We start from the raw sequence: 27,817 nt of genomic DNA on the forward strand, positions 1-27,817 counted from the left end.
GCTAACACCATCTAACTGTGAGAAAACAATCAGAGGTGCAATTCAATAAGAAATCGCCTGCAGCAGGTAAATAGCATTTTAAAAATGAAAATGCAAAATTAACAAATGAAAGGTTGCAAAGTTACGTAAAACTGTTAAACTACAAGCGGTATTTAGGAATAGAAAAAAAAAATTACGACACAACGATAAAGAAACTTTTCAAGGAACTATCCATCAACGTCCTCCCCTTCCACTGATTCCGTCGTTCCACCAGTTAGAGAATGGTAGAAGGCACAAACTGTTGGGAAGGCGCAACGCTCTAGCAACGCCTGGAGTTCCTCCTTAGGGGTGCTCTTATCGTGCTCCGTAGTGAACGACGCCTCCAGTGGGTAACCCTCAAAAGTTAGGTTGGTGAAATTCTCTTTCGGTAATCTGAGTGTCGCAGATGCGTCCTCCTTAAAAGCAGCGTCCAGATATTCACGGTGCTCCTCATTATCAAGCACTTCCTGCCACTTATCTCCAGTGAAAAATATGTGCAGATCGGAGTACACTATGTTCTCAATCCGGCGGCGCTTCTCCAGATACAGTTTGTCACGACCAGCCTTCTCCAAGCAGCGGCGCCGCCACACCGTCCTTTCGTGTCGACGATCCACATCCGTGAGGAAGGCATCAAGTTGCCGCATCTCCTCCTCATCATCTTCGGTGAACAACTCCTTCTTGCTGAGCTCCTCCATGCGTAACTGCAGTTCGCGCTTCTCCTGGTCATCCCGTTCCTCGGCAGCGAAGAGAGCCTCAAGTTCGTCAATGTCGTACAGGTCGTTGACGGTGCGAACTGTCTGCTGCATCTTCAGTACTTCTTCAGGTTGTAGTTGAACATAGACGGGAATCTCCTTACCCAGGAGCGTCTTGCTTTCCTTCGGCCCAAAAACAAGTAAAACGCTGTCGAGTGAAACAATATCACTCACAACGCGACCGTTCGTTGTGCGTTGTACGTAGCATCCTTCAACATTGATAGGTTCCTCTTCATCATTTAGTAGATTAAGTGGTTCTTCACCAATCAAAGCCTGCTTCTTTTCGGAAATTTGCACCCCTAACATAGCAATCTTCCCACGCAGTCCGTTGACCTCGGACAGCAGCGCAGCTATTCGGTCATGTTTCACAACCAATCGATCAGCGACGCGTTCCTCCGCCTCCCGAGCTCTTGAACACGCCATCTGCACATTCAGCCACCTCCTAATAACAACTGGAAGTGGAGCACCGCGCAACAATTTAGGGAATGAGTCACTCTTCCCTCTACGTTCTTTCAGCGATTCGGCGGGGACCAACGCAAGCTCGTTCTTTATCTTCTTCCGTTGCAGTTTCGACAGCGGTGCGACCGTGCAGTCAAGTTCCATTATCCGCCCAACAAAATCACTTTGACGCATGACAATCTGCATGCTTTCCCAACTTCCATTATGATCCTCTTGTAGGGCAATCATGAGCGCGCGGACAAGTGAAAACAGTTCCTCAGAAGGATTGTTTATATTCCTAATAATCCTCCAACTGCGCGCGGGTACTTGTTCAATCGCGGCGCGAACTTGATCAAGCTCCACCATTTGCTGACGAGTGAACGCCGCTGCAATGGCCTGTTTTTCTTGAGTTACCTCACGGGCACGGCAGAGCCGTTCAGAAGAACGATCCTCATCCTCCACCAGCTGCTGGTATTGCTGTTGGAGCGCTTTCAGCTCGTTCAGCCCATCAAGACGATCCTGCTGCACCGCAAGTTCACCCAGTTTTTCGGCATACGGTTCAAACCCACCAGGCACGGCATCGACACGATCGAACAATTCGACACGAACGTGCTGACTTGTGGGCAGTCCGATAACACGAGCAAGAGTATTGCTCCACTCATAATCACCGCCAATCCGTTCCAAGCAAATGTAGTCACTTACATTGACCTCCAAACACGATCTGTTCATTCCCGTCATTTACCTCAATACTCGCGTATGGTTTACTCCACGTTGACACGCGTGGTCACTACCCTCGCAGCCACGTGACGCGCACGAGGAGTTTTAACAATAAAAACTTGATAACTCTCTCCTCTGCTACTTACACTCTCAAGTAAAAAATTAACACAAACTACTTCCTACCTATTACAGTCAGTGATATGCTTAAAAAGATTAATACCTTTATTCTCTTTTCCTCTTGTCCTCAGGTTTACAGGAAAATACGAAAGGAATCAATCAATCAATCAACATATAAAGAGGATCAGCATCAACACGCATGCAACAACATGATCATCCACGAAAAAACATCACCAAAATCACGAGCAGCCGCAGCTACAATACACACACACAAACACACAGATGCGCAAAAACGTACACCGATACCACCTTTCTATATATGTCATAAAACAAGCAGCAACAAAAAAGCAACAGAAAAGAAACAAACGCACACAAACACACAGAAATTTAAAAATGTTAAAAAACAAATCCACATAAAAAAAAGCAACAATATATATGCAAAACAGCACAATCAGCACCAACGTACAGAAGCAATATAAAATATACAAACAACAAAAGCTACACACAAAAAGTCAATAAAGCATCCACACAGCAGTGTATGGACACTCGTGGAGACTCTCATCAATATCATCCTTCTTTAGGTTGTGTGGTGGGGTTATGGTAAATTCAAGTTTTAGCATTTCCTCGCTGTAACTCACCACCAAGTCCTGCACCTGTTCCTCATTAAGATGCAACTGAGCAGCCGTTTCTTTGGTAAAGGCACTTACGACATCAGGTTTCCTCTTCTCCAAAACATAATCCCAGTCCTCACCCTCAAACCCAACATAGTGTTTCGTCACCGTTCCTGTTGCAGAAGATGAATCCTTCATCATAGCCGCACGTGCAGCGGAAGCACGTGGCACATATAGTGACCACATCTCAGAGAAGGGGCATGCAGCAAGGGTACTTAATATATCAGCATCATTTAATGAGCACCCAATGACTTTATAATCAATCAACAGACTTCCGAGTCGGCAATCAATGATAACCGCCTGCTGTGGAGAGACACCGAGAACACGCGCAGCGTCATTACGGAATGCGTTCTCCAACCCTTCACGATCACCACTAAGCACAAGATCCCAATCATCTCCCTCAAATTTCTCTGTCAATACCGATGACTCCCGTGGTCTAAGTTCATACAGCATCCACACAGCAGTGTATGGACATTCATTAAGACGCTCATCAATATCATCCTTCTTTAAGTTGTGTGGTGGGGTTATGGTAAATTCAAGTTTTAGCATTTCCTCGCTGTAACTCAGCACCAAGTCCTGCACCTGTTCCTCATTAAGATGCAACTGAGCAGCCGTTTCTTTGGTAAAGGCACTTACGACATCAGGTTTCCTCTTCTCCAAAACATAATCCCAGTCCTCACCCTCAAACCCAACATAGTGTTTCGTCACCGTTTCTGTTGCAGAAGATGAATCCTTCATCATAGCCGCACGTGCAGCGGAAGCACGTGGCACATATAGTGACCACACTTCAGAGAAGGGACATGCAGCAAGGGTACTTAATATATCAGCATCATTTAATGAGCACCCAATGACTTTATAATCAATCAACAGACTTCCGAGTCGGCAATCAATGATAACCACCTGCTGTGGAGAGACACCGAGAACACGCGCAGCGTCATTACGGAATGCGTTCTCCAACCCTTCACGATCACCACTAAGCACAAGATCCCAATCATCTCCCTCAAATTTTTCTGTCAATACCGATGACTCCCGTGGTCTAGATTCATACAGCATCCACACAGCAGTGTATGGACATTCATTAAGACGCTCATCAATATCATCCTTCTTTAGGTTGTGTGGTAGGGTTATGGTAAATTCAAGTTTTAGCATTTCCTCGCTGTAACTCACCACCAAGTCCTGCACCTGTTCCTCATTAAGTTGCAACTGAGCAGCCGTTTCTTTGGTAAAGGCACTTACGACATCAGGTTTCCTCTTCTCCAAAACATAATCCCAGTCCTCACCCTCAAATTCCACGTGGTGTTGCGTAACCGTTTCTGTTGCAGAAGATGAATCCTTCATCATAGCCGCACGTGCAGCGGAAGCACGTGGCACATATAGTGACCACATCTCAGAGAAGGGACATGCAGCAAGGGTACTTAATATATCAGCATCATTTAATGAGCTCCCAATGACTTTATAATCAATCAACAGACTTCCGAGTCGGCAATCAATGATAACCACCTGCTGTGGAGAGACACCGAGAACACGCGCAGCGTCATTACGGAATGCGTTCTCCAACCCTTCACGATCACCACTAAGCACAAGATCCCAATCATCTCCCTCAAATTTTTCTGTCAATACCGATGACTCCCGTGGTCTAGATTCATACAGCATCCACACAGCAGTGTATGGACATTCATTAAGACGCTCATCAATATCATCCTTCTTTAGGTTGTGTGGTAGGGTTATGGTAAATTCAAGTTTTAGCATTTCCTCGCTGTAACTCACCACCAAGTCCTGCACCTGTTCCTCATTAAGTTGCAACTGAGCAGCCGTTTCTTTGGTAAAGGCACTTACGACATCAGGTTTCCTCTTCTCCAAAACATAATCCCAGTCCTCACCCTCAAATTCCACGTGGTGTTGCGTAACCGTTTCTGTTGCAGAAGATGAATCCTCCATCATAGCCGCACGTGCAGCGGAAGCACGTGGCACATATAGTGACCACACCTCAGAGAAGGGACATGCAGCAAGGGTACTTAATATATCAGCATCATTTAATGAGCTCCCAATGACTTTATAATCAATTAACAGACTTCCGAGTCGGCAATCAATGATAACCACCTGCTGTGGAGAGACACCGAGAACACGCGCAGCGTCATTACGGAATGCGTTCTCCAACCCTTCACGATCACCACTAAGCACAAGATCCCAGTCATCTCCCTCAAATTTTTCTGTCAATACCGATGACTCCCGTGGTCTAGATTCATACAGCATCCACACAGCAGTGTATGGACATTCATTAAGACGCTCATCAATATCATCCTTCTTTAGGTTGTGTGGTAGGGTTATGGTAAATTCAAGTTTTAGCATTTCCTCGCTGTAACTCACCACCAAGTCCTGCACCTGTTCCTCATTAAGTTGCAACTGAGCAGCCGTTTCTTTGGTAAAGGCACTTACGACATCAGGTTTCCTCTTCTCCAAAACATAATCCCAGTCCTCACCCTCAAATTCCACGTGGTGTTGCGTAACCGTTTCTGTTGCAGAAGATGAATCCTCCATCATAGCCGCACGTGCAGCGGAAGCACGTGGCACATATAGTGACCACATCTCAGAGAAGGGACATGCAGCAAGGGTACTTAATATATCAGCATCATTTAATGAGCTCCCAATGACTTTATAATCAATCAACAGACTTCCGAGTCGGCAATCAATGATAACCACCTGCTGTGGAGAGACACCGAGAACACGCGCAGCGTCATTACGGAATGCGTTCTCCAACCCTTCACGATCACCACTAAGCACAAGATCCCAATCATCTCCCTCAAATTTTTCTGTCAGTACCGATGACTCCCGTGGTCTAGATTCATACAGCATCCACACAGCAGTGTATGGACATTCATTAAGACGCTCATCAATATCATCCTTCTTTAGGTTGTGTGGTAGGGTTATGGTAAATTCAAGTTTTAGCATTTCCTCGCTGTAACTCACCACCAAGTCCTGCACCTGTTCCTCATTAAGTTGCAACTGAGCAGCCGTTTCTTTGGTAAAGGCACTTACGACATCAGGTTTCCTCTTCTCCAAAACATAATCCCAGTCCTCACCCTCAAATTCCACGTGGTGTTGCGTAACCGTTTCTGTTGCAGAAGATGAATCCTTCATCATAGCCGCACGTGCAGCGGAAGCACGTGGCACATATAGTGACCACACCTCAGAGAAGGGACATGCAGCAAGGGTACTTAATATATCAGCATCATTTAATGAGCACCCAATGACTTTATAATCAATCAACAGACTTCCGAGTCGGCAATCAATGATAACCACCTGCTGTGGAGAGACACCGAGAACACGCGCAGCGTCATTACGGAATGCGTTCTCCAACCCTTCACGATCACCACTAAGCACAAGATCCCAATCATCTCCCTCAAATTTCTCTGTCAATACCGATGACTCCCGTGGTCTAGATTCATACAGCATCCACACAGCAGTGTATGGACATTCATTAAGACGCTCATCAACATCATCCTTCTTTAGGTTGTGTGGTAGGGTTATGGTAAATTCAAGTTTTAGCATTTCCTCGCTGTAACTCACCACCAAGTCCTGCACCTGTTCCTCATTAAGTTGCAACTGAGCAGCCGTTTCTTTGGTAAAGGCACTTACGACATCAGGTTTCCTCTTCTCCAAAACATAATCCCAGTCCTCACCCTCAAATTCCACGTGGTGTTGCGTAACCGTTTCTGTTGCAGAAGATGAATCCTCCATCATAGCCGCACGTGCAGCGGAAGCACGTGGCACATATAGTGACCACACCTCAGAGAAGGGACATGCAGCAAGGGTACTTAATATATCAGCATCATTTAATGAGCACCCAATGACTTTATAATCAATCAACAGACTTCCGAGTCGGCAATCAATGATAACCACCTGCTGTGGAGAGACACCGAGAGCACACGCAGCGTCATTACGGAATGCGTTCTCCAACCCTTCACGATCACCACTAAGCACAAGATCCCAGTCATCTCCCTCAAATTTTTCTGTCAATACCGATGACTCCCGTGGTCTAGGTTCATACAGCATCCACACAGCAGTGTATGGACATTCGTGGAGACGCTCATCAATATCATCCTTCTGTAGGTTGTGTGGTAGGGTTATGGTAAATTCAAGTTTTAGCATTTCCTCGCTGTAACTCACCACCAAGTCCTGCACCTGTTCCTCATTAAGTTGCAACTGAGCAGCCGTTTCTTTGGTAAAGGCACTTACGACATCAGGTTTCCTCTTCTCCAAAACATAATCCCAGTCCTCACCCTCAAATTCCACGTGGTGTTGCGTAACCGTTTCTGTTGCAGAAGATGAATCCTCCATCATAGCCGCACGTGCAGCGGAAGCACGTGGCACATATAGTGACCACATCTCAGAGAAGGGACATGCAGCAAGGGTACTTAATATATCAGCATCATTTAATGAGCACCCAATGACTTTATAATCAATCAACAGACTTCCGAGTCGGCAATCAATGATAACCACCTGCTGTGGAGAGACACCGAGAGCACGCGCAGCGTCATTACGGAATGCGTTCTCCAACCCTTCACGATCACCACTAAGCACAAGATCCCAATCATCTCCCTCAAATTTCTCTGTCAATACCGATGACTCCCGTGGTCTAGATTCATACAGCATCCACACAGCAGTGTATGGACATTCATTAAGACGCTCATCAATATCATCCTTCTTTAGGTTGTGTGGTAGGGTTATGGTAAATTCAAGTTTTAGCATTTCCTCGCTGTAACTCACCACCAAGTCCTGCACCTGTTCCTCATTAAGTTGCAACTGAGCAGCCGTTTCTTTGGTAAAGGCACTTACGACATCAGGTTTCCTCTTCTCCAAAACATAATCCCAGTCCTCACCCTCAAATTCCACGTGGTGTTGCGTAACCGTTTCTGTTGCAGAAGATGAATCCTCCATCATAGCCGCACGTGCAGCGGAAGCACGTGGCACATATAGTGACCACACCTCAGAGAAGGGACATGCAGCAAGGGTACTTAATATATCAGCATCATTTAATGAGCACCCAATGACTTTATAATCAATCAACAGACTTCCGAGTCGGCAATCAATGATAACCACCTGCTGTGGAGAGACACCGAGAGCACACGCAGCGTCATTACGGAATGCGTTCTCCAACCCTTCACGATCACCACTAAGCACAAGATCCCAATCATCTCCCTCAAATTTCTCTGTCAATACCGATGACTCCCGTGGTCTAGATTCATACAGCATCCACACAGCAGTGTATGGACATTCATTAAGACGCTCATCAACATCATCCTTCTTTAGGTTGTGTGGTAGGGTTATGGTAAATTCAAGTTTTAGCATTTCCTCGCTGTAACTCACCACCAAGTCCTGCACCTGTTCCTCATTAAGTTGCAACTGAGCAGCCGTTTCTTTGGTAAAGGCACTTACGACATCAGGTTTCCTCTTCTCCAAAACATAATCCCAGTCCTCACCCTCAAATTCCACGTGGTGTTGCGTAACCGTTTCTGTTGCAGAAGATGAATCCTCCATCATAGCCGCACGTGCAGCGGAAGCACGTGGCACATATAGTGACCACACCTCAGAGAAGGGACATGCAGCAAGGGTACTTAATATATCAGCATCATTTAATGAGCACCCAGTGACTTTATAATCAATCAACAGACTTCCGAGTCGGCAATCAATGATAACCACCTGCTGTGGAGAGACACCGAGAACACGCGCAGCGTCATTACGGAATGCGTTCTCCAACCCTTCACGATCACCACTAAGCACAAGATCCCAATCATCTCCCTCAAATTTTTCTGTCAGTACCGATGACTCCCGTGGTCTAGGTTCATACAGCATCCACACAGCAGTGTATGGACATTCGTGGAGACGCTCATCAATATCATCCTTCTTTAGGTTGTGTGGTGGGGTTATGGTAAATTCAAGTTTTAGCATTTCCTCGCTGTAACTCACCACCAAGTCCTGCACCTGTTCCTCATTAAGTTGCAACTGAGCAGCCGTTTCTTTGGTAAAGGCACTTACGACATCAGGTTTCCTCTTCTCCAAAACATAATCCCAGTCCTCACCCTCAAATTCCACGTGGTGTTGCGTAACCGTTTCTGTTGCAGAAGATGAATCCTCCATCATAGCCGCACGTGCAGCGGAAGCACGTGGCACATATAGTGACCACACCTCAGAGAAGGGACATGCAGCAAGGTTACTTAATATATCAGCATCATTTAATGAGCACCCAATGACTTTATAATCAATCAACAGACTTCCGAGTCGGCAATCAATGATAACCACCTGCTGTGGAGAGACACCGAGAGCACGCGCAGCGTCATTACGGAATGCGTTCTCCAACCCTTCACGATCACCACTAAGCACAAGATCCCAATCATCTCCCTCAAATTTTTCTGTCAATACCGATGACTCCCGTGGTCTAGATTCATACAGCATCCACACAGCAGTGTATGGACATTCATTAAGACGCTCATCAACATCATCCTTCTTTAGGTTGTGTGGTAGGGTTATGGTAAATTCAAGTTTTAGCATTTCCTCGCTGTAACTCACCACCAAGTCCTGCACCTGTTCCTCATTAAGTTGCAACTGAGCAGCCGTTTCTTTGGTAAAGGCACTTACGACATCAGGTTTCCTCTTCTCCAAAACATAATCCCAGTCCTCACCCTCAAATTCCACGTGGTGTTGCGTAACCGTTTCTGTTGCAGAAGATGAATCCTTCATCATAGCCGCACGTGCAGCGGAAGCACGTGGCACATATAGTGACCACACTTCAGAGAAGGGACATGCAGCAAGGGTACTTAATATATCAGCATCATTTAATGAGCACCCAATGACTTTATAATCAATCAACAGACTTCCGAGTCGGCAATCAATGATAACCACCTGCTGTGGAGAGACACCGAGAGCACGCGCAGCGTCATTACGGAATGCGTTCTCCAACCCTTCACGATCACCACTAAGCACAAGATCCCAATCATCTCCCTCAAATTTCTCTGTCAATACCGATGACTCCCGTGGTCTAGATTCATACAGCATCCACACAGCAGTGTATGGACATTCATTAAGACGCTCATCAACATCATCCTTCTTTAGGTTGTGTGGTAGGGTTATGGTAAATTCAAGTTTTAGCATTTCCTCGCTGTAACTCACCACCAAGTCCTGCACCTGTTCCTCATTAAGTTGCAACTGAGCAGCCGTTTCTTTGGTAAAGGCACTTACGACATCAGGTTTCCTCTTCTCCAAAACATAATCCCAGTCCTCACCCTCAAATTCCACGTGGTGTTGCGTAACCGTTTCTGTTGCAGAAGATGAATCCTTCATCATAGCCGCACGTGCAGCGGAAGCACGTGGCACATATAGTGACCACACCTCAGAGAAGGGACATGCAGCAAGGGTACTTAATATATCAGCATCATTTAATGAGCACCCAATGACTTTATAATCAATCAACAGACTTCCGAGTCGGCAATCAATGATAACCACCTGCTGTGGAGAGACACCGAGAACACGCGCAGCGTCATTACGGAATGCGTTCTCCAACCCTTCACGATCACCACTAAGCACAAGATCCCAATCATCTCCCTCAAATTTTTCTGTCAGTACCGATGACTCCCGTGGTCTAGATTCATACAGCATCCACACAGCAGTGTATGGACATTCATTAAGACGCTCATCAATATCATCCTTCTTTAGGTTGTGTGGTAGGGTTATGGTAAATTCAAGTTTTAGCATTTCCTCGCTGTAACTCACCACCAAGTCCTGCACCTGTTCCTCATTAAGTTGCAACTGAGCAGCCGTTTCTTTGGTAAAGGCACTTACGACATCAGGTTTCCTCTTCTCCAAAACATAATCCCAGTCCTCACCCTCAAATTCCACGTGGTGTTGCGTAACCGTTTCTGTTGCAGAAGATGAATCCTCCATCATAGCCGCACGTGCAGCGGAAGCACGTGGCACATATAGTGACCACACTTCAGAGAAGGGACATGCAGCAAGGGTACTTAATATATCAGCATCATTTAATGAGCTCCCAATGACTTTATAATCAATCAACAGACTTCCGAGTCGGCAATCAATGATAACCACCTGCTGTGGAGAGACACCGAGAACACGCGCAGCGTCATTACGGAATGCGTTCTCCAACCCTTCACGATCACCACTAAGCACAAGATCCCAATCATCTCCCTCAAATTTTTCTGTCAGTACCGATGACTCCCGTGGTCTAGGTTCATACAGCATCCACACAGCAGTGTATGGACATTCGTGGAGACGCTCATCAATATCATCCTTCTTTAGGTTGTGTGGTGGGGTTATGGTAAATTCAAGTTTTAGCATTTCCTCGCTGTAACTCACCACCAAGTCCTGCACCTGTTCCTCATTAAGTTGCAACTGAGCAGCCGTTTCTTTGGTAAAGGCACTTACGACATCAGGTTTCCTCTTCTCCAAAACATAATCCCAGTCCTCACCCTCAAATTCCACGTGGTGTTGCGTAACCGTTTCTGTTGCAGAAGATGAATCCTTCATCATAGCCGCACGTGCAGCGGAAGCACGTGGCACATATAGTGACCACATCTCAGAGAAGGGACATGCAGCAAGGGTACTTAATATATCAGCATCATTTAATGAGCACCCAATGACTTTATAATCAATCAACAGACTTCCGAGTCGGCAATCAATGATAACCACCTGCTGTGGAGAGACACCGAGAACACGCGCAGCGTCATTACGGAATGCGTTCTCCAACCCTTCACGATCACCACTAAGCACAAGATCCCAATCATCTCCCTCAAATTTTTCTGTCAATACCGATGACTCCCGTGGTCTAGATTCATACAGCATCCACACAGCAGTGTATGGACATTCATTAAGACGCTCATCAATATCATCCTTCTTTAGGTTGTGTGGTGGGGTTATGGTAAATTCAAGTTTTAGCATTTCCTCGCTGTAACTCAGCACCAAGTCCTGCACCTGTTCCTCATTAAGATGCAACTGAGCAGCCGTTTCTTTGGTAAAGGCACTTACGACATCAGGTTTCCTCTTCTCCAAAACATAATCCCAGTCCTCACCCTCAAACCCAACATAGTGTTTCGTCACCGTTCCTGTTGCAGAAGATGAATCCTTCATCATAGCCGCACGTGCAGCGGAAGCACGTGGCACATATAGTGACCACATCTCAGAGAAGGGACATGCAGCAAGGGTACTTAATATATCAGAATCATTTAATGAGCGTCCAATGACTTTATAATCAATCAACAGACTTCCGAGTCGGCAATCAATGATAACCACCTGCTGTGGAGAGACACCGAGAACACGCGCAGCGTCATTACGGAATGCGTTCTCCAACCCTTCACGATCACCACTAAGCACAAGATCCCAATCATCTCCCTCAAATTTTTCTGTCAATACCGATGACTCCCGTGGTCTAGATTCATACAGCATCCACACAGCAGTGTATGGACATTCATTAAGACGCTCATCAATATCATCCTTCTTTAGGTTGTGTGGTGGGGTTATGGTAAATTCAAGTTTTAGCATTTCCTCGCTGTAACTCACCACCAAGTCCTGCACCTGTTCCTCATTAAGTTGCAACTGAGCAGCCGTTTCTTTGGTAAAGGCACTTACGACATCAGGTTTCCTCTTCTCCAAAACATAATCCCAGTCCTCACCCTCAAATTCCACGTGGTGTTGCGTAACCGTTTCTGTTGCAGAAGATGAATCCTTCATCATAGCCGCACGTGCAGCGGAAGCACGTGGCACATATAGTGACCACACTTCAGAGAAGGGACATGCAGCAAGGGTACTTAATATATCAGCATCATTTAATGAGCACCCAATGACTTTATAATCAATCAACAGACTTCCGAGTCGGCAATCAATGATAACCACCTGCTGTGGAGAGACACCGAGAACACGCGCAGCGTCATTACGGAATGCGTTCTCCAACCCTTCACGATCACCACTAAGCACAAGATCCCAGTCATCTCCCTCAAATTTTTCTGTCAATACCGATGACTCCCGTGGTCTAGATTCATACAGCATCCACACAGCAGTGTATGGACATTCATTAAGACGCTCATCAATATCATCCTTCTTTAGGTTGTGTGGTGGGGTTATGGTAAATTCAAGTTTTAGCATTTCCTCGCTGTAACTCACCACCAAGTCCTGCACCTGTTCCTCATTAAGTTGCAACTGAGCAGCCGTTTCTTTGGTAAAGGCACTTACGACATCAGGTTTCCTCTTCTCCAAAACATAATCCCAGTCCTCACCCTCAAATTCCACGTGGTGTTGCGTAACCGTTTCTGTTGCAGAAGATGAATCCTTCATCATAGCCGCACGTGCAGCGGAAGCACGTGGCACATATAGTGACCACATCTCAGAGAAGGGACATGCAGCAAGGGTACTTAATATATCAGAATCATTTAATGAGCACCCAATGACTTTATAATCAATCAACAGACTTCCGAGTCGGCAATCAATGATAACCACCTGCTGTGGAGAGACACCGAGAACACGCGCAGCGTCATTACGGAATGCGTTCTCCAACCCTTCACGATCACCACTAAGCACAAGATCCCAGTCATCTCCCTCAAATTTCTCTGTCAATACCGATGACTCCCGTGGTCTAGATTCATACAGCATCCACACAGCAGTGTATGGACATTCATTAAGACGCTCATCAATATCATCCTTCTTTAGGTTGTGTGGTAGGGTTATGGTAAATTCAAGTTTTAGCATTTCCTCGCTGTAACTCACCACCAAGTCCTGCACCTGTTCCTCATTAAGTTGCAACTGAGCAGCCGTTTCTTTGGTAAAGGCACTTACGACATCAGGTTTCCTCTTCTCCAAAACATAATCCCAGTCCTCACCCTCAAATTCCACGTGGTGTTGCGTAACCGTTTCTGTTGCAGAAGATGAATCCTTCATCATAGCCGCACGTGCAGCGGAAGCACGTGGCACATATAGTGACCACATCTCAGAGAAGGGACATGCAGCAAGGGTACTTAATATATCAGCATCATTTAATGAGCACCCAATGACTTTATAATCAATCAACAGACTTCCGAGTCGGCAATCAATGATAACCACCTGCTGTGGAGAGACACCGAGAACACGCGCAGCGTCATTACGGAATGCGTTCTCCAACCCTTCACGATCACCACTAAGCACAAGATCCCAGTCATCTCCCTCAAATTTTTCTGTCAATACCGATGACTCCCGTGGTCTAGATTCATACAGCATCCACACAGCAGTGTATGGACATTCATTAAGACGCTCATCAATATCATCCTTCTTTAGGTTGTGTGGTGGGGTTATGGTAAATTCAAGTTTTAGCATTTCCTCGCTGTAACTCACCACCAAGTCCTGCACCTGTTCCTCATTAAGTTGCAACTGAGCAGCCGTTTCTTTGGTAAAGGCACTTACGACATCAGGTTTCCTCTTCTCCAAAACATAATCCCAGTCCTCACCCTCAAATTCCACGTGGTGTTGCGTAACCGTTTCTGTTGCAGAAGATGAATCCTTCATCATAGCCGCACGTGCAGCGGAAGCACGTGGCACATATAGTGACCACACCTCAGAGAAGGGACATGCAGCAAGGGTACTTAATATATCAGCATCATTTAATGAGCACCCAATGACTTTATAATCAATCAACAGACTTCCGAGTCGGCAATCAATGATAACCACCTGCTGTGGAGAGACACCGAGAACACGCGCAGCGTCATTACGGAATGCGTTCTCCAACCCTTCACGATCACCACTAAGCACAAGATCCCAGTCATCTCCCTCAAATTTTTCTGTCAATACCGATGACTCCCGTGGTCTAGATTCATACAGCATCCACACAGCAGTGTATGGACATTCATTAAGACGCTCATCAATATCATCCTTCTTTAGGTTGTGTGGTGGGGTTATGGTAAATTCAAGTTTTAGCATTTCCTCGCTGTAACTCACCACCAAGTCCTGCACCTGTTCCTCATTAAGTTGCAACTGAGCAGCCGTTTCTTTGGTAAAGGCACTTACGACATCAGGTTTCCTCTTCTCCAAAACATAATCCCAGTCCTCACCCTCAAATTCCACGTGGTGTTGCGTAACCGTTTCTGTTGCAGAAGATGAATCCTTCATCATAGCCGCACGTGCAGCGGAAGCACGTGGCACATATAGTGACCACATCTCAGAGAAGGGACATGCAGCAAGGGTACTTAATATATCAGCATCATTTAATGAGCACCCAATGACTTTATAATCAATCAACAGACTTCCGAGTCGGCAATCAATGATAACCACCTGCTGTGGAGAGACACCGAGAACACGCGCAGCGTCATTACGGAATGCGTTCTCCAACCCTTCACGATCACCACTAAGCACAAGATCCCAGTCATCTCCCTCAAATTTTTCTGTCAATACCGATGACTCCCGTGGTCTAGATTCATACAGCATCCACACAGCAGTGTATGGACATTCATTAAGACGCTCATCAACATCATCCTTCTTTAGGTTGTGTGGTAGGGTTATGGTAAATTCAAGTTTTAGCATTTCCTCGCTGTAACTCACCACCAAGTCCTGCACCTGTTCCTCATTAAGTTGCAACTGAGCAGCCGTTTCTTTGGTAAAGGCACTTACAACATCAGGTTTCCTCTTCTCCAAAACATAATCCCAGTCCTCACCCTCAAATTCCATGTGGTGTTGCGTAACCGTTCCTGTTGCAGAAGATGAATCCTTCATCATAGCCGCACGTGCAGCGGAAGCACGTGGCACATATAGTGACCACATCTCAGAGAAGGGACATGCAGCAAGGGTACTTAATATATCAGCATCATTTAATGAGCTCCCAATGACTTTATAATCAATCAACAGACTTCCGAGTCGGCAATCAATGATAACCACCTGCTGTGGAGAGACACCGAGAACACGCGCAGCGTCATTACGGAATGCGTTCTCCAACCCTTCACGATCACCACTAAGCACAAGATCCCAGTCATCTCCCTCAAATTTCTCTGTCAATACCGATGACTCCCGTGGTCTAGATTCATACAGCATCCACACAGCAGTGTATGGACATTCATTAAGACGCTCATCAATATCATCCTTCTTTAGGTTGTGTGGTAGGGTTATGGTAAATTCAAGTTTTAGCATTTCCTCGCTGTAACTCACCACCAAGTCCTGCACCTGTTCCTCATTAAGTTGCAACTGAGCAGCCGTTTCTTTGGTAAAGGCACTTACGACATCAGGTTTCCTCTTCTCCAAAACATAATCCCAGTCCTCACCCTCAAATTCCACGTGGTGTTGCGTAACCGTTTCTGTTGCAGAAGATGAATCCTCCATCATAGCCGCACGTGCAGCGGAAGCACGTGGCACATATAGTGACCACATCTCAGAGAAGGGGCATGCAGCAAGGGTACTTAATATATCAGCATCATTTAATGAGCACCCAATGACTTTATAATCAATCAACAGACTTCCGAGTCGGCAATCAATGATAACCACCTGCTGTGGAGAGACACCGAGAACACGCGCAGCGTCATTACGGAATGCGTTCTCCAACCCTTCACGATCACCACTAAGCACAAGATCCCAATCATCTCCCTCAAATTTCTCTGTCAATACCGATGACTCCCGTGGTCTAGGTTCATACAGCATCCACACAGCAGTGTATGGACATTCGTGGAGACGCTCATCAATATCATCCTTCTTTAGGTTGTGTGGTGGGGTTATGGTAAATTCAAGTTTTAGCATTTCCTCGCTGTAACTCACCACCAAGTCCTGCACCTGTTCCTCATTAAGTTGCAACTGAGCAGCCGTTTCTTTGGTAAAGGCACTTACGACATCAGGTTTCCTCTTCTCCAAAACATAATCCCAGTCCTCACCCTCAAATTCCACGTGGTGTTGCGTAACCGTTTCTGTTGCAGAAGATGAATCCTCCATCATAGCCGCACGTGCAGCGGAAGCACGTGGCACATATAGTGACCACATCTCAGAGAAGGGACATGCAGCAAGGTTACTTAATATATCAGCATCATTTAATGAGCACCCAATGACTTTATAATCAATCAACAGACTTCCGAGTCGGCAATCAATGATAACCACCTGCTGTGGAGAGACACCGAGAACACGCGCAGCGTCATTACGGAATGCGTTCTCCAACCCTTCACGATCACCACTAAGCACAAGATCCCAATCATCTCCCTCAAATTTTTCTGTCAGTACCGATGACTCCCGTGGTCTAGATTCATACAGCATCCACACAGCAGTGTATGGACATTCATTAAGACGCTCATCAACATCATCCTTCTTTAGGTTGTGTGGTAGGGTTATGGTAAATTCAAGTTTTAGCATTTCCTCGCTGTAACTCACCACCAAGTCCTGCACCTGTTCCTCATTAAGTTGCAACTGAGCAGCCGTTTCTTTGGTAAAGGCACTTACGACATCAGGTTTCCTCTTCTCCAAAACATAATCCCAGTCCTCACCCTCAAATTCCACGTGGTGTTGCGTAACCGTTTCTGTTGCAGAAGATGAATCCTCCATCATAGCCGCACGTGCAGCGGAAGCACGTGGCACATATAGTGACCACACTTCAGAGAAGGGACATGCAGCAAGGGTACTTAATATATCAGCATCATTTAATGAGCACCCAATGACTTTATAATCAATCAACAGACTTCCGAGTCGGCAATCAATGATAACCACCTGCTGTGGAGAGACACCGAGAGCACGCGCAGCGTCATTACGGAATGCGTTCTCCAACCCTTCACGATCACCACTAAGCACAAGATCCCAGTCATCTCCCTCAAATTTCTCTGTCAATACCGATGACTCCCGTGGTCTAGATTCATACAGCATCCACACAGCAGTGTATGGACATTCATTAAGACGCTCATCAATATCATCCTTCTTTAGGTTGTGTGGTGGGGTTATGGTAAATTCAAGTTTTAGCATTTCCTCGCTGTAACTCACCACCAAGTCCTGCACCTGTTCCTCATTAAGTTGCAACTGAGCAGCCGTTTCTTTGGTAAAGGCACTTACGACATCAGGTTTCCTCTTCTCCAAAACATAATCCCAGTCCTCACCCTCAAATTCCACGTGGTGTTGCGTAACCGTTTCTGTTGCAGAAGATGAATCCTTCATCATAGCCGCACGTGCAGCGGAAGCACGTGGCACATATAGTGACCACATCTCAGAGAAGGGACATGCAGCAAGGGTACTTAATATATCAGCATCATTTAATGAGCACCCAATGACTTTATAATCAATCAACAGACTTCCGAGTCGGCAATCAATGATAACCACCTGCTGTGGAGAGACACCGAGAGCACACGCAGCGTCATTACGGAATGCGTTCTCCAACCCTTCACGATCACCACTAAGCACAAGATCCCAATCATCTCCCTCAAATTTCTCTGTCAATACCGATGACTCCCGTGGTCTAGATTCATACAGCATCCACACAGCAGTGTATGGACATTCATTAAGACGCTCATCAATATCATCCTTCTTTAGGTTGTGTGGTAGGGTTATGGTAAATTCAAGTTTTAGCATTTCCTCGCTGTAACTCACCACCAAGTCCTGCACCTGTTCCTCATTAAGTTGCAACTGAGCAGCCGTTTCTTTGGTAAAGGCACTTACGACATCAGGTTTCCTCTTCTCCAAAACATAATCCCAGTCCTCACCCTCAAATTCCATGTGGTGTTGCGTAACCGTTTCTGTTGCAGAAGATGAATCCTCCATCATAGCCGCACGTGCAGCGGAAGCACGTGGCACATATAGTGACCACACCTCAGAGAAGGGACATGCAGCAAGGGTACTTAATATATCAGCATCATTTAATGAGCACCCAATGACTTTATAATCAATCAACAGACTTCCGAGTCGGCAATCAATGATAACCACCTGCTGTGGAGAGACACCGAGAACACGCGCAGCGTCATTACGGAATGCGTTCTCCAACCCTTCACGATCACCACTAAGCACAAGATCCCAATCATCTCCCTCAAATTTTTCTGTCAGTACCGATGACTCCCGTGGTCTAGATTCATACAGCATCCACACAGCAGTGTATGGACATTCATTAAGACGCTCATCAATATCATCCTTCTTTAGGTTGTGTGGTAGGGTTATGGTAAATTCAAGTTTTAGCATTTCCTCGCTGTAACTCACCACCAAGTCCTGCACCTGTTCCTCATTAAGTTGCAACTGAGCAGCCGTTTCTTTGGTAAAGGCACTTACGACATCAGGTTTCCTCTTCTCCAAAACATAATCCCAGTCCTCACCCTCAAATTCCACGTGGTGTTGCGTAACCGTTTCTGTTGCAGAAGATGAATCCTTCATCATAGCCGCACGTGCAGCGGAAGCACGTGGCACATATAGTGACCACACTTCAGAGAAGGGACATGCAGCAAGGGTACTTAATATATCAGCATCATTTAATGAGCACCCAATGACTTTATAATCAATCAACAGACTTCCGAGTCGGCAATCAATGATAACCACCTGCTGTGGAGAGACACCGAGAGCACGCGCAGCGTCATTACGGAATGCGTTCTCCAACCCTTCACGATCACCACTAAGCACAAGATCCCAGTCATCTCCCTCAAATTTCTCTGTCAATACCGATGACTCCCGTGGTCTAGATTCATACAGCATCCACACAGCAGTGTATGGACATTCATTAAGACGCTCATCAATATCATCCTTCTTTAGGTTGTGTGGTAGGGTTATGGTAAATTCAAGTTTTAGCATTTCCTCGCTGTAACTCACCACCAAGTCCTGCACCTGTTCCTCATTAAGTTGCAACTGAGCAGCCGTTTCTTTGGTAAAGGCACTTACGACATCAGGTTTCCTCTTCTCCAAAACATAATCCCAGTCCTCACCCTCAAATTCCACGTGGTGTTGCGTAACCGTTTCTGTTGCAGAAGATGAATCCTCCATCATAGCCGCACGTGCAGCGGAAGCACGTGGCACATATAGTGACCACATCTCAGAGAAGGGACATGCAGCAAGGGTACTTAATATATCAGCATCATTTAATGAGCACCCAATGACTTTATAATCAATCAACAGACTTCCGAGTCGGCAATCAATGATAACCACCTGCTGTGGAGAGACACCGAGAGCACGCGCAGCGTCATTACGGAATGCGTTCTCCAACCCTTCACGATCACCACTAAGCACAAGATCCCAATCATCTCCCTCAAATTTTTCTGTCAATACCGATGACTCCCGTGGTCTAGATTCATACAGCATCCACACAGCAGTGTATGGACATTCATTAAGACGCTCATCAACATCATCCTTCTTTAGGTTGTGTGGTAGGGTTATGGTAAATTCAAGTTTTAGCATTTCCTCGCTGTAACTCACCACCAAGTCCTGCACCTGTTCCTCATTAAGTTGCAACTGAGCAGCCGTTTCTTTGGTAAAGGCACTTACGACATCAGGTTTCCTCTTCTCCAAAACATAATCCCAGTCCTCACCCTCAAATTCCACGTGGTGTTGCGTAACCGTTTCTGTTGCAGAAGATGAATCCTCCATCATAGCCGCACGTGCAGCGGAAGCACGTGGCACATATAGTGACCACACTTCAGAGAAGGGACATGCAGCAAGGGTACTTAATATATCAGCATCATTTAATGAGCACCCAATGACTTTATAATCAATCAACAGACTTCCGAGTCGGCAATCAATGATAACCACCTGCTGTGGAGAGACACCGAGAACACGCGCAGCGTCATTACGGAATGCGTTCTCCAACCCTTCACGATCACCACTAAGCACAAGATCCCAGTCATCTCCCTCAAATTTTTCTGTCAATACCGATGACTCCCGTGGTCTAGATTCATACAGCATCCACACAGCAGTGTATGGACATTCATTAAGACGCTCATCAATATCATCCTTCTTTAGGTTGTGTGGTGGGGTTATGGTAAATTCAAGTTTTAGCATTTCCTCGCTGTAACTCACCACCAAGTCCTGCACCTGTTCCTCATTAAGTTGCAACTGAGCAGCCGTTTCTTTGGTAAAGGCACTTACGACATCAGGTTTCCTCTTCTCCAAAACATAATCCCAGTCCTCACCCTCAAATTCCACGTGGTGTTGCGTAACCGTTCCTGTTGCAGAAGATGAATCCTTCATCATAGCCGCACGTGCAGCGGAAGCACGTGGCACATATAGTGACCACATCTCAGAGAAGGGACATGCAGCAAGGGTACTTAATATATCAGCATCATTTAATGAGCACCCAATGACTTTATAATCAATCAACAGACTTCCGAGTCGGCAATCAATGATAACCACCTGCTGTGGAGAGACACCGAGAACACGCGCAGCGTCATTACGGAATGCGTTCTCCAACCCTTCACGATCACCACTAAGCACAAGATCCCAGTCATCTCCCTCAAATTTTTCTGTCAATACCGATGACTCCCGTGGTCTAGATTCATACAGCATCCACACAGCAGTGTATGGACATTCATTAAGACGCTCATCAACATCATCCTTCTTTAGGTTGTGTGGTGGGGTTATGGTAAATTCAAGTTTTAGCATTTCCTCGCTGTAACTCACCACCAAGTCCTGCACCTGTTCCTCATTAAGTTGCAACTGAGCAGCCGTTTCTTTGGTAAAGGCACTTACGACATCAGGTTTCCTCTTCTCCAAAACATAATCCCAGTCCTCACCCTCAAATTCCACGTGGTGTTGCGTAACCGTTTCTGTTGCAGAAGATGAATCCTTCATCATAGCCGCACGTGCAGCGGAAGCACGTGGCACATATAGTGACCACATCTCAGAGAAGGGGCATGCAGCAAGGGTACTTAATATATCAGCATCATTTAATGAGCACCCAATGACTTTATAATCAATCAACAGACTTCCGAGTCGGCAATCAATGATAACCACCTGCTGTGGAGAGACACCGAGAACACGCGCAGCGTCATTACGGAATGCGTTCTCCAACCCTTCACGATCACCACTAAGCACAAGATCCCAATCATCTCCCTCAAATTTTTCTGTCAATACCGATGACTCCCGTGGTCTAGATTCATACAGCATCCACACAGCAGTGTATGGACATTCATTAAGACGCTCATCAATATCATCCTTCTTTAGGTTGTGTGGTGGGGTTATGGTAAATTCAAGTTTTAGCATTTCCTCGCTGTAACTCACCACCAAGTCCTGCACCTGTTCCTCATTAAGTTGCAACTGAGCAGCCGTTTCTTTGGTAAAGGCACTTACGACATCAGGTTTCCTCTTCTCCAAAACATAATCCCAGTCCTCACCCTCAAATTCCATGTGGTGTTGCGTAACCGTTCCTGTTGCAGAAGATGAATCCTTCATCATAGCCGCACGTGCAGCGGAAGCACGTGGCACATATAGTGACCACATCTCAGAGAAGGGACATGCAGCAAGGGTACTTAATATATCAGCATCATTTAATGAGCTCCCAATGACTTTATAATCAATCAACAGACTTCCGAGTCGGCAATCAATGATAACCACCTGCTGTGGAGAGACACCGAGAACACGCGCAGCGTCATTACGGAATGCGTTCTCCAACCCTTCACGATCACCACTAAGCACAAGATCCCAATCATCTCCCTCAAATTTTTCTGTCAATACCGATGACTCCCGTGGTCTAGATTCATACAGCATCCACACAGCAGTGTATGGACATTCATTAAGACGCTCATCAATATCATCCTTCTTTAGGTTGTGTGGTAGGGTTATGGTAAATTCAAGTTTTAGCATTTCCTCGCTGTAACTCACCACCAAGTCCTGCACCTGTTCCTCATTAAGTTGCAACTGAGCAGCCGTTTCTTTGGTAAAGGCACTTACGACATCAGGTTTCCTCTTCTCCAAAACATAATCCCAGTCCTCACCCTCAAATTCCACGTGGTGTTGCGTAACCGTTTCTGTTGCAGAAGATGAATCCTTCATCATAGCCGCACGTGCAGCGGAAGCACGTGGCACATATAGTGACCACACCTCAGAGAAGGGACATGCAGCAAGGGTACTTAATATATCAGCATCATTTAATGAGCACCCAATGACTTTATAATCAATCAACAGACTTCCGAGTCGGCAATCAATGATAACCACCTGCTGTGGAGAGACACCGAGAACACGCGCAGCGTCATTACGGAATGCGTTCTCCAACCCTTCACGATCACCACTAAGCACAAGATCCCAGTCATCTCCCTCAAATTTTTCTGTCAATACCGATGACTCCCGTGGTCTAGATTCATACAGCATCCACACAGCAGTGTATGGACATTCATTAAGACGCTCATCAATATCATCCTTCTTTAGGTTGTGTGGTGGGGTTATGGTAAATTCAAGTTTTAGCATTTCCTCGCTGTAACTCACCACCAAGTCCTGCACCTGTTCCTCATTAAGTTGCAACTGAGCAGCCGTTTCTTTGGTAAAGGCACTTACGACATCAGGTTTCCTCTTCTCCAAAACATAATCCCAGTCCTCACCCTCAAATTCCACGTGGTGTTGCGTAACCGTTTCTGTTGCAGAAGATGAATCCTTCATCATAGCCGCACGTGCAGCGGAAGCACGTGGCACATATAGTGACCACACCTCAGAGAAGGGACATGCAGCAAGGGTACTTAATATATCAGCATCATTTAATGAGCACCCAATGACTTTATAATCAATCAACAGACTTCCGAGTCGGCAATCAATGATAACCACCTGCTGTGGAGAGACACCGAGAACACGCGCAGCGTCATTACGGAATGCGTTCTCCAACCCTTCACGATCACCACTAAGCACAAGATCCCAATCATCTCCCTCAAATTTCTCTGTCAATACCGATGACTCCCGTGGTCTAGATTCATACAGCATCCACACAGCAGTGTATGGACATTCATTAAGACGCTCATCAACATCATCCTTCTTTAGGTTGTGTGGTAGGGTTATGGTAAATTCAAGTTTTAGCATTTCCTCGCTGTAACTCACCACCAAGTCCTGCACCTGTTCCTCATTAAGTTGCAACTGAGCAGCCGTTTCTTTGGTAAAGGCACTTACGACATCAGGTTTCCTCTTCTCCAAAACATAATCCCAGTCCTCACCCTCAAATTCCACGTGGTGTTGCGTAACCGTTTCTGTTGCAGAAGATGAATCCTCCATCATAGCCGCACGTGCAGCGGAAGCACGTGGCACATATAGTGACCACACTTCAGAGAAGGGACATGCAGCAAGGGTACTTAATATATCAGCATCATTTAATGAGCACCCAATGACTTTATAATCAATCAACAGACTTCCGAGTCGGCAATCAATGATAACCACCTGCTGTGGAGAGACACCGAGAGCACGCGCAGCGTCATTACGGAATGCGTTCTCCAACCCTTCACGATCACCACTAAGCACAAGATCCCAATCATCTCCCTCAAATTTCTCTGTCAATACCGATGACTCCCGTGGTCTAGATTCATACAGCATCCACACAGCAGTGTATGGACATTCATTAAGACGCTCATCAACATCATCCTTCTTTAGGTTGTGTGGTAGGGTTATGGTAAATTCAAGTTTTAGCATTTCCTCGCTGTAACTCACCACCAAGTCCTGCACCTGTTCCTCATTAAGTTGCAACTGAGCAGCCGTTTCTTTGGTAAAGGCACTTACGACATCAGGTTTCCTCTTCTCCAAAACATAATCCCAGTCCTCACCCTCAAATTCCACGTGGTGTTGCGTAACCGTTTCTGTAGCAGAAGATGAATCCTCCATCATAGCCGCACGTGCAGCGGAAGCACGTGGCACATATAGTGACCACACTTCAGAGAAGGGACATGCAGCAAGGGTACTTAATATATCAGCATCATTTAATGAGCACCCAATGACTTTATAATCAATCAACAGACTTCCGAGTCGGCAATCAATGATAACCACCTGCTGTGGAGAGACACCGAGAGCACACGCAGCGTCATTACGGAATGCGTTCTCCAACCCTTCACGATCACCACTAAGCACAAGATCCCAGTCATCTCCCTCAAATTTTTCTGTCAGTACCGATGACTCCCGTGGTCTAGATTCATACAGCATCCACACAGCAGTGTATGGACATTCATTAAGACGCTCATCAATATCATCCTTCTTTAGGTTGTGTGGTGGGGTTATGGTAAATTCAAGTTTTAGCATTCCCTCGCTGTAACTCACGACCAAGTCCTGCACCTGTTCCTCATTAAGTTGCAACTGAGCAGCCGTTTCTTCGATAAAGGCATTCACGACTTCATTTTTTTTGTTGTGAATCGAAGTGTACCATTCTTTTCCTGCGAAATGTTTGGTGTGTTTTTTACTTTCTAATATTAATTTGTTGTAATTTACTGGGTTTTTTTCGTTATAGAAGTTCCAAAGCCGTGGGTATTGGTGCTGAAGTATTTGGTGTTTTATTCTCTCCGGTGACTTTTTATTGTCGTATACGCTGTATTCGACTTGTAGATTGTGATCAGTTGCGTGCATGTTAGTGACAACGATTTTTTCGGTTTTCACTTCCAGTGCTGTTGATGTTTCGTGCAAAAATATGTCGTGTATTTTTTCTTTATCGTGGAGCATTTTGTATTTCCATTCTGTACCCATGAAGCTTCTCTTGTATTTAATTTTTTTGTACGCGGTATATTTTTTGTAAATGGCGGTCGTTTGTGGGTATTCGTAGCTGTGTATGTTGTTGCCAGAATCATTGCTTTTCTTTATTCCCTTGCTCACAACATATTCGACGTGAAGTCTGCTTGTTGCTAATATTTTTGTTACATATACATCGGCCGTACTGGCTAACCAGTGAAGATTGTAAATATCTGTTTCTGCTGCTTTTTTCACTTCATACTTGTGGTCATCAGCAATAGTTTTCCAGTCGTCACCTCTCAACGTGAAATTATGCAGTGACATATTTTTGCATTCTTCTTCATATAGTCTTCTGAGCAATGGGTAGTTGTATTCTGCGACTGCAGCCCTCAAGTCGTTTTGTGTCATAGAGTTGTCATGCTGTAATTCCGCCTGAATTATCAAGCAGTTTTGTTCCTCGTTGTAAGAAGAATGAGTGACTATTACATTACTTTTGGGCACACCCACCGCTGTTCCTGTCTCGACACAAAATGTGTGCTCAATGTCAGCTTGCCTAAAGTAGAGGATAACCTCCCAATCTTTCCCTGCGTATTCACGGCGCACCACACCGATAGTACCAGAAGGGATATTATCTACGGAGTGCGTTGTGGGTATAAATATCCCCTCGCTAATGTCCATCTCTTCTTGTTCTGATTTCCCCCGTCTACTGTTCGCTAACCGCTGCATCATAACGGTATCAAGATATCTAATACAGGGTTCCTCGAGAGAGTACAGGTTATCCCCCCCTAGCAGTTCTTGTGAACCAAGTACCACGAGCACATTCTTTCGCAAAACGATGATGCTATAGTTTGTTGGCACCCACGTGTAGAAGGCAGGTAGCAGATATTCTTTGTTCTCCGCCCCGGCAAAACTCTGCCGGTACCTCTCTAGCGCTAAGTCTTTCGGGGCCGAGTGTTCTTCTGCCCTTGCGGGCTGCATCGAATCCCCCTCTTGCGTCTCCGTCTCTTCACCACCCCCAAATCCCATCTGCCTGTAAGCACGCAATTCCTCATTAACCTTGTCCAGTTGGGTTTGATACATCCCCATAGAGTACTGCTGCTTCTGAATGTCATTCATAACGTCAGCCAATACGCGCTTTTGTTCTTCCATAATATCCTCTGCAGTAACCTTCTCCTTCACTGCATGGCATATGTCTAATTGAGCGAGCGTCCAGTAGTATATGGGTCCCATTGCCCTGCTGCCGTCTACAGCCCGATCGTAGCAGAAGCTACGCCTACTCACGCAATCCCGCAAAATGAAATTACATCTCTCAATAGACAGTTCTTCGTCTGCAGAGAATTCTAGAATGCGCGCGCGAAAGTGCTGATGGCGTAACACACTCTGCATTTGTGGCCACGTTTTGGCTCCATCCTCACTCAGTAACAACATCACCGCGCGGAGGATAGTTGTTACCATCTTGGGTGGTGAACGATACGACTTCAGCTCATTCCAATGGTTGTACGAAATCGACTCAACATCGCAGCGGGCAGCAGACACTGCGGCGCGGGACTGCATCAAGTGCGCCTCAGCTGCTGAACTAGTTCTCATCAATTCAGCTCGTGCGTTGCGAAGAGACTCGGTAAGCTCGGCCGCTCGCCGTAAGCACTGTTCAAACCCCTTCTTCGATTCTTCTACTTTACGCAGCATAGCGCCTCTCTCCCCAATGACGGTGGTGCCGCTGTTATCATCATCAACCAATTCCCACCTCCGCTCCCACAGCTGTATTTCAGCATCCTGGGCGTAAGGGGCTGACACTACCTGCCCCAGCGTCCAGTTGATTCCTCCACTATCGTCATTGGTCAGTACCAACGCAACCACATCACCCGGTTTAATGGACCGAATGTCTGTACTGCACGTTAACGTTCTCTCTTGCATCATGTGAAATGCCTTTACCGAAACTAAATCAATCTCAGGTTTCTGTTTTCACTGATTCACTTACTTACTTGTTTTTGGTGCCTTTTCTTATTGATCCTATCAACACCTGTGTACAAGTCCCTTTTGTCCGTTGCTGTTGTTGTTGTTTCGTCTTTTTTTCTTCCTTTTTTTTTCTCCAGTTCTACACCACTCCTTGGAACTTCGGAAACAGCAGAAGGTACTACTTCCTCCTGCTATGACCCCCAGATGCCGTACTGGACGTATGGTCTCTGTTTTTCTTTCTTTTCCCTTACCTTTTTCTTCGCAGCTGTGACTGTCCTTTAAGTAAGCTAACTGTCAGATATATTAACAAACTTGTACAATTCTGTATATATATACACGTGCGTGTATGTGTGTTTATTTATTTGCTTTTGGTTGGGTAGGTGTGCTTGTTGTTGCCGTATTTTTAAACCTTTCCCGTTTGATTCACTTCCTGAAGACAAGTTGGTGCAGTAAGAAGCAGAAGTTCTTCCTTAACTTAACTTAAGCTCGTTTGCTCGCTTACCTTCCCTTGGTTTGCTTTTATGACCTTTTTTGGGGGGGCTTGATTCCCCCTTTTTTTTTTCTTTCTTCCCAACCCTC

At 45.8% G+C, this 27,817-nt stretch overlaps 3 protein-coding genes across 3 annotated transcripts; 1 reads left to right on the forward strand and 2 right to left on the reverse strand.

Annotated features, from left to right (window-relative positions):
* Positions 1-206: 206 nt before the first annotated feature.
* Tb09.160.1180 (hypothetical protein, conserved) lies at positions 207-1,937 on the reverse strand (the record flags this gene model as incomplete). Its single annotated transcript, XM_798468.1, has 1 exon — positions 207-1,937. One exon carries the CDS (start codon positions 1,935-1,937, stop codon positions 207-209), a length of 1,731 nt encoding a protein of 576 aa, XP_803561.1.
* A 188-nt stretch (positions 1,938-2,125) lies between these two features.
* On the forward strand, positions 2,126-2,521 carry Tb09.160.1190 (hypothetical protein, unlikely; the record flags this gene model as incomplete). Its single annotated transcript, XM_798469.1, has 1 exon — positions 2,126-2,521. One exon carries the CDS (start codon positions 2,126-2,128, stop codon positions 2,519-2,521), a length of 396 nt encoding a protein of 131 aa, XP_803562.1.
* Positions 2,522-2,554: 33 nt separating this feature from the next.
* Tb09.160.1200 (mitotubule-associated protein Gb4, putative) lies at positions 2,555-27,199 on the reverse strand (the record flags this gene model as incomplete). Its single annotated transcript, XM_798470.1, has 1 exon — positions 2,555-27,199. The coding sequence occupies one exon, from the start codon at positions 27,197-27,199 to the stop codon at positions 2,555-2,557; it is 24,645 nt and encodes an 8,214-aa protein (XP_803563.1).
* Between the last annotated feature and the right edge of the window lie 618 nt (positions 27,200-27,817).

The sequence above is a fragment of the Trypanosoma brucei genome, chromosome 9, assembly GCF_000002445.2.
Source record: "Trypanosoma brucei brucei TREU927 chromosome 9, whole genome shotgun sequence".
Taxonomy (NCBI): Eukaryota; Euglenozoa; class Kinetoplastea; order Trypanosomatida; family Trypanosomatidae; genus Trypanosoma; species Trypanosoma brucei.